This window comes from Podarcis liolepis (assembly GCF_965112155.1).
Source record: "Podarcis liolepis genome assembly, chromosome: 14".
NCBI classification, from domain to species: domain Eukaryota; kingdom Metazoa; phylum Chordata; class Lepidosauria; order Squamata; family Lacertidae; genus Podarcis; species Podarcis liolepis.
The window spans coordinates 44,003,382-44,020,539 of record NC_139569.1 but is presented as its reverse complement, the minus strand read 5'-3'; the positions used below and the strand labels follow the sequence as shown (position 1 = coordinate 44,020,539).

At 39.3% G+C, this 17,158-nt stretch overlaps 1 protein-coding gene across 19 annotated transcripts in view; it reads right to left on the bottom strand.

Annotated features, from left to right (window-relative positions):
* Positions 1-17,158, bottom strand: part of MYO9A (myosin IXA) — a 171,413-nt gene that overhangs the window by 86,629 nt on the left and 67,626 nt on the right. For 13 of the 19 annotated variants that reach the window (XR_014519173.1, XM_083475474.1, XM_083475479.1 and 10 more), the window contains 6 exons: positions 15,178-15,294; positions 14,702-14,836; positions 12,751-12,872; positions 9,395-9,536; positions 8,140-8,335; positions 2,645-2,752 (listed from right to left, as the gene is read on the bottom strand). Coding sequence is in view for 18 of the 19 variants with exons in the window: in XM_083475474.1 (XP_083331600.1) it covers positions 2,645-2,752; positions 8,140-8,335; positions 9,395-9,536; positions 12,751-12,872; positions 14,702-14,836; positions 15,178-15,294 (820 nt within the window). In the remaining variant the exon portion in view is untranslated. The remainder of the gene's footprint in view (positions 1-2,644; positions 2,753-8,139; positions 8,336-9,394; positions 9,537-12,750; positions 12,873-14,701; positions 14,837-15,177; positions 15,295-17,158) is intronic. The other 6 variants (XM_083475476.1, XM_083475486.1, XM_083475487.1 and 3 more) reach the window with 1 other exon arrangement.

Genomic DNA, 17,158 nt, shown 5'->3' with positions numbered 1-17,158 from the left:
ATGTGATGGCTGCTTCATAATATGCTACTGTAATGTTCTGAAAATAAGTAGTCCCCTGTGGGGGAAGAGAAGCATTCAACTCTATTAACAGAAAGCAATAAATGCCATCCCCTAAGGATTTGTATCACACCCACTGCTACGTAACTGATTCATAAGGACCTAAAGTCATGGAATAAGGAGTGAGGTCTGCAGAAGTTTGCAAATTGTTCAGGACACAAGACTCCCAAGCAGACCACGGATGTATACCAAAAATAATTTGCAAAGTAAAAGTTATAGCAATGTGCACCTAACTACTACTTTTGTGTTTTTATATTGTAAACTGACCCGTGATGCTTGGATGAAGGGTGGTATATAAATTAATCAATCAATCAATCAATCAATCAATCAATAATATTTGGTGACCAGTTGTCTGTAAAATCATACCATGCCTTCCAAACCTGATTAGAAATTCACAGAAGCAAGAGTCGGAAGTTTCTCCTCACTGTGTGACACAGCCCACGGATGGCTGGCCTAACAAGTGGTTACGCGCACATTGTGGCAAAGCTACAGCTTGGTAAATCTGCATTCTCCCCATGGAAAGCTCCAAATAGGACGAATGGGCAACAAAATGGCTATTGAGATGCAGTGTAAGAGCAAACTGATAAAGACAGCCAGTATCTTAATATATTTATATAAAATCTATTGTGCAACTTCATTTGAAACACTTTTGTGTAGTTCTGGTCACCTTAAGAAAGGATAATGTAGAGCTTGAAAAAGCAAAGGGCGACTAAAGTAACTGTGGGGTTGAAGCACTTTTTCCCTAATGGGAAAAGGCGGAAGTATTCCATACTTTTTGAATTAGAAGCAAGATCAGGGAAGGACACAGCAAAGACTTAAAATTATGAATGATGTTGAAAACAGGGAGGCATTTTTTCTTCCTCTCTCTATGCTGGAACTCGAGCTAACCCAATGAACTTGATTAGCACAAGACTCAGGACAAACACAGTTTCACACAAAACGTAAAACACTTTATGGATTTTGTTAGCACCAGCTATTGCGAAGAGCACTAACTGATACTTTTTTTAAAAAGGTGGGGAAAATTCATTGGGCCTAATCAACAACTATTGCCCTTGACTAGATGGAGCTAGATGCGGAGGACAAAGGGATGAATACCAGATGCTGAGGACAAACAGGAGAAGGCGGTTGACTTCAGGCTTCCCACAGGCATTCAGTTTGATGCTGCTGGAAACAGAATGCTAGCCTGGATGGACCTTTTGTCCAGCAGAGCAGTTCCTAATCTGTTCCATCCAAAACTGATTTCAGAGCACGCTTTTACAATTTTTTCTTGTTAATTATATATTCTTATATTCAAACACAGTGGGGAAAATCCATGTAATGCAAGACTCATGCAACTTCTTCAACTCAGTTTATATCACACCATCCGTTCAGCTCTTCTTATAGGGTAACACCATCCACACCCCTTGCAGAGGGAACACCAACCTTTGTGGGGGGTGGTAATCCAAAAGATACGCAACATATACATGAGGGAAAGGCATTTCCTTTATTAAGATTAGCAGCGATGTGGCGTCTCTATAAGCCATTACAGCACAAATGCAAAAATGGAGGTCTATGAAGGCACAAGGTTTCAGTCTTCCTTGGAACCCAACACACTGAAAAGCTGAATCAATTCTGTCCAAGTAGTCAGGCAAACATTGAAAAGAAACTTTAAAAAAAAATATCTCCTGTTTCAAGAGTCTGAAATGGTGATGCGCCTGATCATTAAGGTGGAATGGTTACTGCATATGCAAAGCTGTTTAATGAGCAAGTTAGCATCAAGGTACCTTTCAGTAGGCTCCCAATGTAATTGTAACACTGAAACACCATGCGCTACTCTTTATGGCAGAGGGTGTTATGTTTCATGCTGCTAGACCCCTGCTCCTCCCACAACAGAAATCCAGCCATCATTAGTATCAAAGGCAAACGGGCCTGGTTTTCATGCAGGACTAGTTCATTATGTAACAAACGGAAGTGAGGAGAAGGAAATGGAGACCAAGTGCATATCTATTCTCTTCTATGAAGGAAATCCTCCAAAGGCAGAACAGTTATTCTACATTGCACTAGAGTTCTCAAAAAGTGGAGGGTTTTCTTTTTAAAAAAGATGTATACACATTTATATCCACATGTAGACACTACTATATAAAAAAAGAGGGCACCAGAATTTGGTGGAATCTTGCAAAAAAATAATAATCTAGTTAGAATAAATACAGATTAGATTATTCCTCTGTCTAAAGGCTGTCACTAATGAAAAGCTTTTAACTAAAATCTTGGGATATCTAGGAGATTTAATCAACAGTTCCTTCAGTAAAATGGCACCATGCCTTAATCAGGCTTATATACCAGAAAAATATTTATGACTGAGGTAAAAACAGGATTCAGAGCATCCACTCAAACCTCTAGGGCCCATCCTGCCTATAAATTCCCAAGAAAAGGGCACTAAGATCCCTCCTACGTTTTAACAGGTCTTGTCATTCAAGATGCCTTCAGGTTCCGCATTACAAGGTTCCAAGCATGGCTGCCCACCCTTGCTACTAAGTATGCTCCTGGTTTCCATTTCCTGCTGTGTGTGAGTGTCATGTCAGAGAGATGGTGGGATACGGCGCCTTACTGTACTTCTCCTCCTTGCATCTCTGCAGGATCTCTAAGCTCCTCTGGTGAACTGGGTGATGGAGAAAGCTAAAACTATCCACACTTTTCAAAACCGCATCATCATGCCCTTGGGAAGCAAAACAAAAACATGGAGAAAAGAGAAAGATTACATAAGCAGAAACCAACGAAGAGTCAAGAACAGTGCGGACAACTGCCTTATTGACACAGAATAGTTCAAAAGTGATGGGTGCTTTCTGCCTAAGGACAGTAATATCACCATTTCTAGCAATTCTGAGGAGTGCACAAGACAGAGATCAACTGATCTTTTACTGGATCGTTGTAAGGCAAGTTGCTGGGTTTTGGGCAACTTCCCTTCGTATTTTGAAAAGATAAAGCTGCAGCCAAAATAATGAATTATAAATTGGAATCAACAATGAAACAGCACTGCATTTTATAATGCATGGCCATGATATGTGTTAACAGTTTTATCATAGCATTTTCATAAAATAGCATGACATTTCTATGTTTAATGGGATTAATGAGCTCACTTACCCTTTAGCAATTAGGATCACATTTTCCAAAGGGCATTGCCTAATGCATCATTTTAAAAAAAGCTGTTCTGATTATTATAAATATGTGTATCTGATGTGGGCTGTGAATTATTTCCAGATTAGGTATAGCCTGCTGAAATGTGGAATTCAAAACAAATCATAACAATTATTGCTTTTATGTGGCTCTTAGGGCTTTAATCTTGAAAACAGAAAACTATCATCCATGTCTCCAATAATTCTAATTATTACTTATCTTGTATTTCCAGTCTTGCAGAAATCCTATGCCAGATTCTACATGTGGACTCTCATAATGCAGGCCAGGCCTATTTAATCTACATAATTTATTCTAGACGCTCTCTTTGTTACAGTTTTTTTACTTTCAAGCATCATGAGTTTTTATTTGTCTTGGGCTTGATTCATATTACTGTTGTTACAACATAATCAGGAAGATAAAGACGAAATGGCAGTGCCTCTTATGTTTGTAACCAAACATCAGAAAGGCTCAAGTCTTGCACTGTAACACTTGGGAACTGATTTTCAGTGGCAGATCTGGAGATGGTTCACCACAAGGCGCGTGCTGAGGGTGTTGTTTTGAGTGACTATTACAGTTCACCTCTCATATGCAGGCACAACAGACACTCAAAATAATTCTCTGTATGAACAACTTGTGAGGAATCGTCAGCAGATATGCCACAAGGTTTAGTTCATAGTTAAGCCAAGGGAGATTTGAAGTTTGTATAGTTTAAGTTTGCCCAAGGCTTTTCTGCTGAAGAAACAGAGACATTTGAGTGATGTCACAAAGTTGTACTTGTGCAAAAAGAACAATCCATGAAACTATCATGTGATTGGACCATCAAATATATTTTTCTGGAAGTGAGGCTATTTAAAATCTGGCTTCCAATTACCAAAATTGCTTGGTTACTCAGTTACCACTGAGTATCCTGAGCTTGTTGAATCAGTCTCTGCGCTTATCTTTGCAATGCAGGTTTTTTCAGCAATGACAGCTATGAAGACAGTAGCAAGCTATCTATCAATACTGATCTCAGACTATGTCTGACAACTATCAAACATTGCACTGACCCACTTGTTGGAAAAATGCAAACTCAGCCATCCTACTGATGATGCTCGCCATAATGAACTTTTTCATTAATTATATTTGACACTGCCTGTTTAATCACCTGTTTTTAGAATAACTTTCATAGTTTATGAATTAATAGCCTGCAATCAGTTGACTGGTGATTCCCATTAAAAATAAAAAATTGTAAATAACTGCAAGTACTATAAATATTTCAACAAATTCTACACTGTGAAGGGCATTAAGTAAACTTTTGCTTGGATGCCTCAAATAATGGTTATTAGATAGGCGAACTTGCAATTAAGACACATGAAATTGACAGCTGCTGAAGACCTCAGGTCCAAAATTCATGTGACAACAAATCAATGGACCATCCTAACAAGCAAATTTGGAATTGTGGGTTGCAATACCAAAAAGCTTAGGACTAACAGCCCACATCATATAACTTCCCTGCAAACTTTGTAGAAGCAAATCAGGATGAATGTTCAACAAACAAGTTGTCTGAAAGCAACCTTGATGGTGAAATGGAATGCAAGACTGACCGAAGGAATGGATTAAACTGAATAAATTTCAGAACAGCTGCAGTCTAGATGTGGACAGACCACAAAAAAGTTCATTTTAAAGGGGATGCTGCATATTTATTCTATGATCTTGACTGGGCAGTCTACCTCACATTATACCATTTTAACTACTAGCCTTGTTTCACCATCAATAGCCAGCAGAAATGGTTACATAATAGGGGTTATACTGACAGTAACATGGGATAGCTAAATGCAACACAAACATAGCTCAAAACAGAAAGAGTTGCCAGATACTTAAAACAGTCTCGTGTAACAGAGAAGGGTGGCTATTTAACCTTGCAGCATATTCCTAACACAAATGGTTAAGATAGAGGATGAACCAAGAACTACAGCAAAATATGATAAAGGACCACTATTACAGGGAAATTACAATGGTGGAAATAGATTCTTTGCCTGAAATTTTCCACATCATCTAAATATTACAATTTTAAAAGCCAGGGTTTGCATTCATAATGATTTCACAGGCCCACTTGAATGTGGATCTTTTTTATGTGAGATATATTAATCAATTTTGAGTGTGGAATGCAAATCTTTCTTCCCTAAGATTTGAAATACGAACTTTGAAAATGTGATGTTTGTTTTTTACTTTCAGTTATCAGGATGAAAGTTTGCTACGATAAATGTAGAAGGGCTACAGTATCACTTGCTGAGTCAGGAGAAGAAAAGCACAAACTGTAGACACTTGCATTCATTCAACTCTAGAAACTTAACAGATGTATTTGAAAAGCTAAACTACATAAACAGAAGTACAAAAAAGCTACAGAAGAAAACACTGCAAATAAATATTAACTTCAAGTTAATGCACAGCACCGATATTCAACATCACTGGCACGGAAAGAACAAAATAAAGTGATTTAAAACGAACGAGACATAGGCATGAGATACTTTCCATATGTACCATAAATGTAACTGTAGAAGCTTTCTCAGACAATATTTCCTATTGCTTTCTGACTGTCCATGAGATGTTCCACACACCTGTAGATAAAAGCTACCCTTGTAAAGAACAGCAGTATATGATTAAGGAAGTATATCTAAGAGCTGATGTGGAATGCTCACATCAGGCGTTCAAGCTATACCAGGTGCAAGAAACTAAAAAGCCCTGACTATTCCACTTAATGCTTTTAGATATTCTCCATGGTACATTTGTAACAATTAAAAACAGATGAACTACAAGGGTCCAAAGTTTAATTTTTCACACCATCATTGCCTCCAACTAGATTTGAGTTGGCTAGAAAATTTACCACTATTTCGCTGAAAAATGCCCCCTCTGAAAGCTGCTTTTCTTAGTGGGAGCTACTCCTCCCCCACCCCCACCCCCCAGTACAAATCAATATGACTAATCTGACCCAATAATCCTTCCCACCCACCCATGCAAGCAGCAGCTACTCCTATCATTATACATTTGTAACATGTAGTTTGGCCAGAACAAAAACCTTTTAGCATCTGCAAAAATGTATTTTCATTTGTCCAAAAGGAAAGCTCTTATTCCCCTCTCCCTTTGAGTTTCCCATTTTTAGGAATAAGATCACAGCAATCTGCATTGTGTGTGTTTAGTTCTTATAAATAATAAAAGCTGCAAGAGACTGACACAGTTAACACTCTGGATATTTGTGAAAGCAGGTTAGATTTTGTTTCTCGTATGACATCCCCCCTCCCTGCCAAAAAATGAAAGAAGAGCAAACATGGAAAGCCTGTACCCCATCAACATATGAGTATATTTTTGCCAATATAGCTTCTCAGCATATGCACTCACAGCAAAACACACATTTGTGTCATATATATCTGTAGTGAAAACATCCACCATCCTACATGAAAACAATACCTTGTGCAATAGCCCGAATTCTTGCTCTTCTAGCTATGTACTTGATAGACAAGTTAGTGCCACAAAATCTGCATTTTGGTTTCTTGAACAAACTGACTGGTAGCCATGATACCCTTGGAAGGGCTGAGCATATGAAAATTACTGTGAAATAGACTAGAACATCAGGCACAATTCCATTATTCTATTTCTAAATTAGCAGCAGCCAGATTTTACTATAACATTTGTAAGCATACTTGCAAAACTAATATCCTGAGTAACTTGCAATTAAGTGCCAAATATTTTTTGAATGCTCTTTAGTACAAATGCTTACACGCAAATTGTAATATGTAACAGCATTTGAGTATGTTCAATGTGAATCTCCCCAAAGACGATCTATTACACATTTGTTTTGAGCTAATTGTTTTCAGTTTTGAAAAGAAAAAGGCCCCCAAAACGCAGACATGAGAGAAACAAGGACAAGCCTCACAAAATACTGTGCACACCTTAAGCAAAATATCCTCAAATATACAAGGCTACAGATTCAGAGTTCATTAGAATGTAGTTTTTTTGGGGGAAAGGGGTTGAGGTTGGGTTATAAAAAGATTTTAAGGAGAACCAGGACAAGAAGATGACTATAGCCCAGTTCACAGTAACCAGCAGGCCCCAAACAAACAGCCTGGGAGAAATTAATTTTGTTATGATTAAATGCAAAAGGACTTTTAAAATGACCTTTATTTTATAAATGTTAATAGAGGGGTGACTAACTTTTTCCAAACCAAGGGTCCCATGCTAGTGGCGGGCATGGCCAATGTATGCACACACAGACAGAAATGCACCCCATACACTCACCAGACATGCCATCACATAGCACCTCTGTTGCACACGGCATTTCCAGCCCTTCCCATTCTGGTGCTGGAGTGCTAGTGGCTGGAATAAACTGCATTTTACTTTGCCCAGATCATTCTGGGCAAAGTGAAATGACAGCATTTACAGTGATTCCCACACCAGTGCTAGAACGGTGGGGAAATGCTGTCTTTTACTCTTAAAGAGCAGGAAGAGGGCTTTGTTTTCTATAGTAGTATTGTGGTGCTGTGGTACTAAGACTGGAAATAAAATCCATCTACCTATTCTTTAGGAATCATCTCTAAATGTTCTATGCATTCAGACTTTGCCAACAACAACAACAACAGGCTCAGTTAAAACTATCAGGTATGTTTAATCAACTTTAAGACCTATGCACTATCAAAGGCTCACACAATAGTTTGTCCTAAACTATTAAGATCCATCTTATTTTTGTATTCATGGGATCATGAGGTTCATCTTTTATGTGCCACAAGCTTTGGGGGAGGGGGGGAATAACAGATGTAAAGCATATAAAACCTTGATTTCTTATAATGCAAGATCTGAAATTGGAGACTAGCCCTTAAAGACACAGCACACACCTTTGAGAGGTTCAAGAGGACGAACCCATTTTATATGAAGATAGTTACAGTATACAACACCTACCAGTTTTCTTCTCAATGTGCCGCCTTCCTGCCTCCCTAAATGCAACTACACCTCTGAAGAAAGCTCTGAGGACCGCCCAACGAAACACAGCAACAGGATCAATTCCTATCATTCCACAAATAAAGGCACTCTTGCTGCTTCTTAGGAGAGCGACAATGTCTGGTCGCATATGATCTGTATTTTTCTCCCGGAAATCCTAAAGAGGAAAGAAATGAAATACAGTGTTCAGCAAGTCCTGAAGTAGTAGAGTACAAGTTTTCAGGGCAAAAGGTTTTGGGTTCAATCTCTGACATCTTCAGGTAAGCCTGGGAAAGATTCCTACATGAAATCCTGGATATAGCCACTGCTTATCATTGTACAACAACTCTGAGCTAGATGAACTAGTAGCCTGACTTGGTATAAGGCAACTTCCTATGTTCCTAAAACATTTGATTTCTACAATAGTCAGGGCAATAATATATGCTCAATAGTATGCTGTACATCTGTTAAATGCATCTGTTAAAGCTGCTTGGCCGAATAAGATTCTAAGACGTTCCTCAAGCTTAGCATTATTCTCTAGCACTTTTTGAAGCATTTACAAATTAGATGAAATATGAATAGGATCATGGAATGACAAGAATGCAATGGAATCTCACTTATGGTCTTGCACTTCCTTATAAGAACTGTATAATAATTTCAAACTCAAGACAATGTACACATGTTCTTCATGTGCTCTGTTTGTGCGCATGAACATGATAAGCTTTTCCGACTGCAGGTGGGCTGTGCTAGAATAACTGATATTTTCATTTAAAAATTAGGCCATACACATGCTCACATTCAGGTGCATTAAGTTCCATTCAAAACAATGGTACTTATATGCAGGTAACTATGGTGAAACGTCAGCTTCAACTGGGATAAAAAGGAAAAACAAAATAGGTGATTATGTTAAAGTGCATATATTCTTGATTCAATCCACCAAGTTCCAATATTGGCACAAATACAGGAAGAGAAAAAGTAAAAGTGCAGATTCAAAACTTACAGTACTGAAGTTGAAATCCCCATTCATGTATGTTTTAGTTGCGCTTCCTGCATTGCAGGGGGTTGGACTAGATGGCCCTCAAGGTCCCTTTCAACTCTACAATTCTATGGTTCTATGATAAGGATCACTTAATTCAACAACAAGAGCCTCCAAAGGCATTATTATGGCTTTCAAATATTAAAAGCAAGAGTTGCATCTATTTTTAGAGAAAATGTTAGCAGTGAACAATGTACAGACCTTCACACCATATTTAACTTTTCCAGCATAGTGTTTTATGATGAAAGCAGGTTCCATTACAGCTGGAAATTCAATGTAGAGGTTCCCTTCATGTTGACGCTTAAACTTGTCTAGTAGCGTTTGATTTGTGGCTTGTGGGAAACTGAATGAAGAGAAGAGAATGTTTTTAGTTGATGATTATAATACATGTATTCCTATAAAACATATGGGTATATTCAGTTCCCAAATCATTAGATAATTAGATAATTAGTAAAACAGCAACATGTCTATAGAGCTAAAATTGATTGGTTTTTCACTCTCCTTTTCCAGCACACAGGCACTAAGCATCTCTGGGCAGCTTTGTGGGGAGACAAAGGAGTAGCGGCTTGATCAGCATATTCGCATCATAGCAAAAACTACGCTCATATCACGCTTCAAACAAATTGGATTTTTAAATTTTGTTTTCATGCAGGAAAAGAATAGTGTGTGAAGAGAGCATTATTGCTTAAGTGTTTACTGTTTTTCTCTCCTCCTTTCAGTAAATGGTATACAGTCGCAAAAAAGAAACAAACAGACCAATAACAGGAAAAATCAACATAATGTTTGGTCACGCACAGTGTATGTATATCAAAATTCAGACAAAATGAAGGGTAACACAGAAAGAAAGAGGGGGCTTGGCACCATAGTCAATAGCATAAAATGAAGATGTCCGCTCACTCCTTCTCGGGCGGGCAGCTTTGAGGGCAGGCCCCGGCCCTCCTCTGTGAACCAGCCTATTGAAGGCAAGATTGTCCCCTTGCCGCGAAATTGGCAAATGGTGGCAGGAATCAGACGGCATTCCCCTGGGCGCAGTGCCAACTGACCAATAGTGGCGCTTGGCACCACGCCCAGGGCATGGATAAATTCCTGGCCTGCGGGGCCTTTTGGCCTCTCTCTCACCACGCCGGTTCTTCCTTATGGAAGCTGCAATTGTCCTAAGGGGTGCTTTCCTCCAGACACAATCTAAGATCTGAACCACAAGATCAGCCTCCCACCCTCCCTTGAGATCATGAACACTGAGAAGCGTATCATAAATCACTGGTGCTATCTCCATTTTTCTGATCTGTTTGTTGTGGACACTCCTGCTCAAACAATGTGGTAGCTCTGTGGGTATTTGGGTCACTGTCCAACTTTCTAGCAAAACTGAGAACTTGCAGAGCATGCAGTCAATTTGGGATTGCACTTGGGACTGGGGCTAGCCAGCCTCTCCTGTGAGAACTGCATGTCCTAGAAAGAACTCCTTTTTTGGTTTCTTAGCATCACTTCAGCAAGGGGAAAACAATCCATTCATGCACCAAAACTGTCTAAAAACCGGAGTGCCAGCTTGAATAAAACATGGGGGGGGGGTAAGCCCTGCCCCACATAATTGATCACAGGATGTAGCACATGCACACTATTTGAATGGCAATGTCCATCAACTTTCGAGAGGCCTGGCTCCCTCAACTATTTTATTGGGGGGGCGGGATGAAGAGACCTTGGTCCCTAGGAGTTGGCTCCTATGCTAATAATCACTTTCAATTGCAACTTATTTAATTGACTTTCAACACAGAATTTTCTCTTGGGACCCCATAGTCTGTGCACATTGGTCCTCATTATACATCACTGCCTATGCTGACTAGTCCCTATTATGATTGTACTATTATGCAAGTGGGGCACAGACATGTTTTCCTGCTTTGATGACCACAAAGTTTTAATTGTGAAACGAACAACAAACAAAAACCCTTTCAGGAAAAGGCTATTTTCATGTCCATCAAGTCTCAAAGAAAAGTTGAACTCTTTTAGATGCAAGAAAGGAAACTACTAGTTGATGACTCAAGTATGAGTTGATAAGAATGGGAAATCGGGGAAATACTGGAATACTGACATAAAGACAGTGTTTGCTGAGTAATGCATATCTCCAGAACACATTTCCAAGATTGATTCTCATGCTATCCTATCACAATGGAATAGATTATATCATCTAAGCTATATAAATATTGTAACTTTTTATAGGAATTCTAAGGTCTCATATATATATAAATCACGTGTTCATAAATGTATAAGGCAAACACACATGCATAAGTATAGTGTCTGAAACTGTACAGAAGAGCAATCCTGAAGCCATTTTGACTGTCCCAAATTGACCTCAAATATTTCTCTGCAAGGAGGAAGGAAATGGGAAAAGCTTTTCCGTTGTTTTTGGACTGTAGGGGCTTACACCTCCCTTTGCAAATACAGTCTGGCAAGTATCTGTTAAGCTGAGCAAACTATCAATATATGTAAGAGATTCAGGAACTAAAGTATCTACCATCACAAAGGAATGGCCAGGATGCCCAGGTAAAAGCAATCAGTGACCATTATGAGGTATCCTGGCAGACAGGTTTTCTGCTGTAGACCGCCCCTTCAGTTATGTATGTGTGAGGTTTTGCGGGGTGGTCTTGAGTTACAGAGGAGGCAATTTCAAAAGTTTATATAAGAGCTTGCACTCCATTGTTCTGGGTCCCCCCTCCCTCCTGTGTGTGGTTGTGAGCACCCTGTTGCAACAGTTAATAAAGATCAGGCTTACTAGGTGCCTTGCTTCTCAATATTCTCTAGTTGGCCTCTGTTATTTTCTCCTACCGATAGAGAACCTACTTAAGGACATTTCGGGCTCTTAGATACCCTATAAGGGAAAAGGAGCAGTATTTTTCTTATAACAACTGTAAACTCATTTTCTGAATGGGAATCTTTCCTCAGACAAAATGACACCACCCTTGCCATCAGCTGGCTTGAAGAAACCCCTGAAAACATTTCATAGAGGACTTAACATGCTCAGTGGTCATGCAATGTTGACTGAGTGGGGCAGATGGGGAATGACACTGAATAGTGTGTGCAAAATAAATAAGGGCAGTGCTATTTTTCGGGGGGGAGGGGTATACATACCCCTAAACATTTTGTGACGCTTTGTACTTTTGTCCCTATTTATTTTTCCTGATTTGAACTATTAAATGGTGATTTTCTTGAGTCAAAATGAGAGTACCCCTAAACATTTTTTTAGATAAAAAGCACTGGATAAGGGCATGAGTTGGCACCCTGAACAACAACCCAATGTAATATATTGTTGCAGATCCAGCACATCCCATACAGATGACCATATTAACTTGAGTGAGCATTCTCGTCCTGGGGACAGCTTGATCATTTGCATCCTCCTCCCTAAGGGTAAGGAGATCTTTAACATATTAATGGATGGATAATCATAAGGGATCTTTCTTATTTTGGTTTTCACTTTTAGGCTGCTACTCACTTGCAAACAACAACAACACAGGACTTTAGTGATCCGAAACCTGACAATCACAAGAGTGGGGCAACAACATACTCACTTGCTTTCCTCATCCAGCAGATGGAGCAACCCTGTTGGCTTTTTACTGATAAGGTTTATGCAGCCAGAATTGTCTGTGTATTCTATGTTATGCCAGCTGATGCCTTCCAGTCTGTACTCCTCCTGGGATGGGAGCAAGTTACATTCATTAAGGCAAAAACCCCACATAATATTTTAGCAGTATTTTAAAGCAATCTGCTTTGCTAAACACAGTGAAAAGTCAAGCCATATGCTAACAAACTCAGGAAGCCTGTGCATGAGGGCTGCTCCTTTGATGTTTTTCCCCCAAATACCAGCAACCACGTAAACAGACAATTTTAATATGTCATGGAATACAAGGGTTTCCTACATCAAGTGTAGGGTGGCCTATAATGATGCTGCAGCAACATCCTGTGCTGCATCTACCAAACGTGCCGATTATCAGCATATTGATTTGCCACATTTCTGCACCCTGTGTAGATATGGGAGGGAATATAAGGGAACAGGGCAGGAGGTCTCTTCCACTGAAAAATCTCCCTACTTTTTTTTAAGCACAGTTAGAATGGTGCCTCAATTCCTTCCAATCCTACAAAGGGTTAGAAGGTGACTTACATCTCAGGCCAGTTAAAGGAACAAGTTGAGAAAAAAGAACTGCCTTCAGCTCCTCTTTTTTCCCCTCCTGGTGCCAACAGAAGGCCCTGCAGCTTGTTTCACATCTAGAGCCTGGCTGAGTTGCTCAGATAAATCTTAACTACAAGGTTTGAGCAGCAGCAGCAACAACAACAACAACAACATGCTGCCCATCTAATTGGGTTGCCCCTGCCACTCTGGGCAGCTCCCAGAAAAACACAATAAAACATCAATATAGGGCTGCCTTTCCTTGGCATCTGTTGGAAGGGCTTTCCACAGGGTGGGCATCAATACCGAAAAGGCTCTCTGCCTGGTTCCCTGTACCCTCACTTTTCACATTGAGTGCTTCAGGTATACAGGACCAAAGCATTTTAGTGCTTTCAAGATCAACACCAACACTTTGAATTGTGCTTGGAAACATACTGGGAGCCAATGTAGATCCTTTAGGACCAGTTTTATATGGAAAATATATAGAAAGGAAGGAGCCTTAGAGGAAGATCAGAAGGTTTTTCTTCTTGCAATTGTGCACCCCAAGGAGGGGATGGTTTGTGAGTCCTATCTTCATATACTGAATGCCTAAGTTCTGATGGCCAAAAAAATGCTCTATTGACCAGGCAAATAGTGGCTAAATATTGTTTTTAACTAGTAATTAAATGAAAACACAGAAATTGATTTAATTACAGAACCTGTCTTTTAGAGAACAATAGAGTCTGATTTCTTCTAGAAGCTTTTCAGAGTTTCATCTCTGATTATACTCCTTCCAGCATCAAATACACTGTAGTCTGCAGTAGCCCTGACCCCTGGACACTTATGACCTGTTCCGAGTTGCCATCTTAGATCTCCCCAATTTCTGGCAACTTGGACAGGTGGCCTCTGAACATGTACAAAGTTTCAATAGCAAAGTACCCATGAATGTTTGCAGAAAGCCTTGCCTTTGTAAAGCAAATGTTTCCAACTGTCCACAGACTAGAATTTCAAGTTCTGTGTTCACCTGCACAGTTAGTCAGACACTGCATAAGATGTAGCCTAAGCTGAGATGGCCGGCCAACATTCTACTGAAGAGAGAAAAATTAAGGCTCTGTGAGGGCTGCTATGATCTTCATATCAATTGAGAGGTGAGAACACAAGCATGCAGTTTGATTAGGAACTTCCAACAAAATACTTTTCTAAATGGTTTTATGAAAAATAGTAACACTAGAACTAACATCTGCAAATGCAAATAATGTAGTGAAATTACTTTCAGGTGAAAGTAATATAGTCAATATTAGTAAACTATTAATAAAATAAATGAAACTTCGCTATTAGTTTTTTAAAAAAGCAACTATGTAGCTTTAAAGACTTACTTGCTCCAATTTAAAGATGTGTCGGTTAAAATAGTGTTGTAAACGTTCATTTGCAAAATTAATGCAAAACTGTTCAAAACTGTTACTTTCATAATCTTCAAACCCAAAAATATCAAGTACTCCAATGGACAAAGTCTGCAACATAAAGTGAAGTTTTATAAATATTACCCTTAATACATGAATTTGATAGGTTGCACAAGAACACACATATTAAAGCACTTGCAATCATTTCGGAATTGGTTCAGATCTTAAATAAAAATACACTTTGTATACAAGTCTTAAGGCAATGCTTCTATTTGGTCACAAAAGTCCAAAGATTTGTCCTCAAGCTCAAACTACTGCTAAAATCCAACCTTCTTCTACCAAAATGGCTACATGCAATGTCTGAGCATGACAACACAAATAAAACCTATAGAATTGCAATATGAAGGATGGATAAAATCTAAACAGACATTTAAACCGAGCCTAGGTGTTACCTTGGTGCTCTCCTCAAAGTCCTTGGTATTCAAAAGTGCATGGTTAATTCTAAAAACTATCCAATCAAACAGAGCACTGTACAACGATTTAGCCATGGAATTCCGCACTGTAACAGCCTAAAAATAAAAGAGAATGAGTACATTATTTCTAGTCAGTCACATTATCTTCATATAACATTTACACCTTTCTTTAAGGAGTTCAAGGGTTAGGCATACATTCTCCATTTCTCCAATTCAACCCTCACAATCACCCGATAAGGTAGGTTAGACTGAGCGTGTGTGGCTATCCCAATGCCATCCAGTGAAGTGATTTGAATCCAGGTCTCCCCTGTCTTGATTGACACTAACCACTGCACTATACTGGCTCTATACCATTACTTACTTGCAAGCAGGATTTCCATCCAGGATGAGACTGGGTGAAGACCTTTGTCTCACAGACACCCCAAACCTCTCTTCACTACTAGCAAAACTACATTCTCTAGTTATTTTCCACCCATTAGCCCAAAGACCATTCCTGATTTTTCTTGGTGAGAATAATCCTGGGGAAGCAGTAATGTCTGTACACATACCCCAGTTTTATCCCATGAACACTCTAAAGGATGGATTAACATCTTTACTTCTAGTACAATAATTACATTCTCTAGGGTTAAAGCAAAGATTACATTGACACCTGCTGAGTTTACTAAAATATATTGGGAGGCAATAAATCCTTTAGTGTGTTTATTGTTCTGCCATGTAGTTTGATTCAAAACCTTCTGCACAATTTTAAAGGAAAAGGGACAAAATACTGCTATACAGTGCAAGACTGCTTCCACAAACCTTCTGCTCCCAAAAGCAAAACATTTTCTGAAAGGAAAATGAGCCAAGGTTTCATATTAGGAGATCTAATGGATTACTGTGGCCTGCTGAAGTTCTCTTTGTTCACATATTTTGTGATTCTCGGGGAGGGGCATCACTTTGCATTTCATTCTTAGTCCATGTGGATCACTTTATTTATCCATTGACAAGTATGGGAATTGCATGGAATAGCTGTAAACTAGAGTGCTAATTAAACAAAAAACACCAAGTCCTCCTATTGATAGTATTTATGTCAAAACCCACAAAAGAACACTACTTCAACTGCCAGTAATGATCTATTTTAAAAACAGAGCTTTCCTCCCCCCAGTAAAACAAACTGTGCATAAGGAAGGCAGATTATATAAGCAAAGCTTAACCTTGATTAAAAGGAAGGAAAATAAAAGACGCACCATTTGCCACTTTCTTCCTTACTTCTTCCCCACCCACCGCTTCTTTGAATGGAAATAAGTCTCTTCCAGTTCAACAGAGACTGTGCAATTGCTGAAAGTGTCCAAGTTCTGACAAGTACCAGACACTCAAAAAAGTTCCAAGTTCCCCAACAGCAACAAACAAGCTAAAGCATATGATAGGTTGCTCAGTTTATGGTCTCATGGGCAAAAGCCCTCTCCCCAAGTACATGTGCACCATGCGAAAATCCCAATTATGTGATTCTGTGGCACCATCAGGATGTGGCCAAATGAATAAACTACATTGTGGTTGGTAAACTGGCCTCTGGGAACAGCAGCAAACCACAGCAGGATCTATCTACAGTGAAACATGACCACTATAAAATTTCAGTCAGCCTTGCAACAATATGACTTTACTGCCATCCTTTGTGACAGATCCACCTCCCTTCTCCTTTGCCTCTGCCCTGCCTCCTCCATTTGGCACCAGTCCCCAAGATAAGACACATAAAAACAAGGGAGGGTCATATGTGTCAGGGGTAATTTAGAAACGTTCTTAACAATTGCCTGAATTTCTCCAGGGATGTTTGTCTCACATTCGGAACCCCTGGATGCAGAATAACCTGTTCTCTATCAGACGTCACATCTAAAGTCACATGATTAAGTTAACAGAGAACAAGATAGAAATGGGGATATTTTAAAAGAAGTTTGGAGAATAGTTCCGCCATACTTCTGCTCGG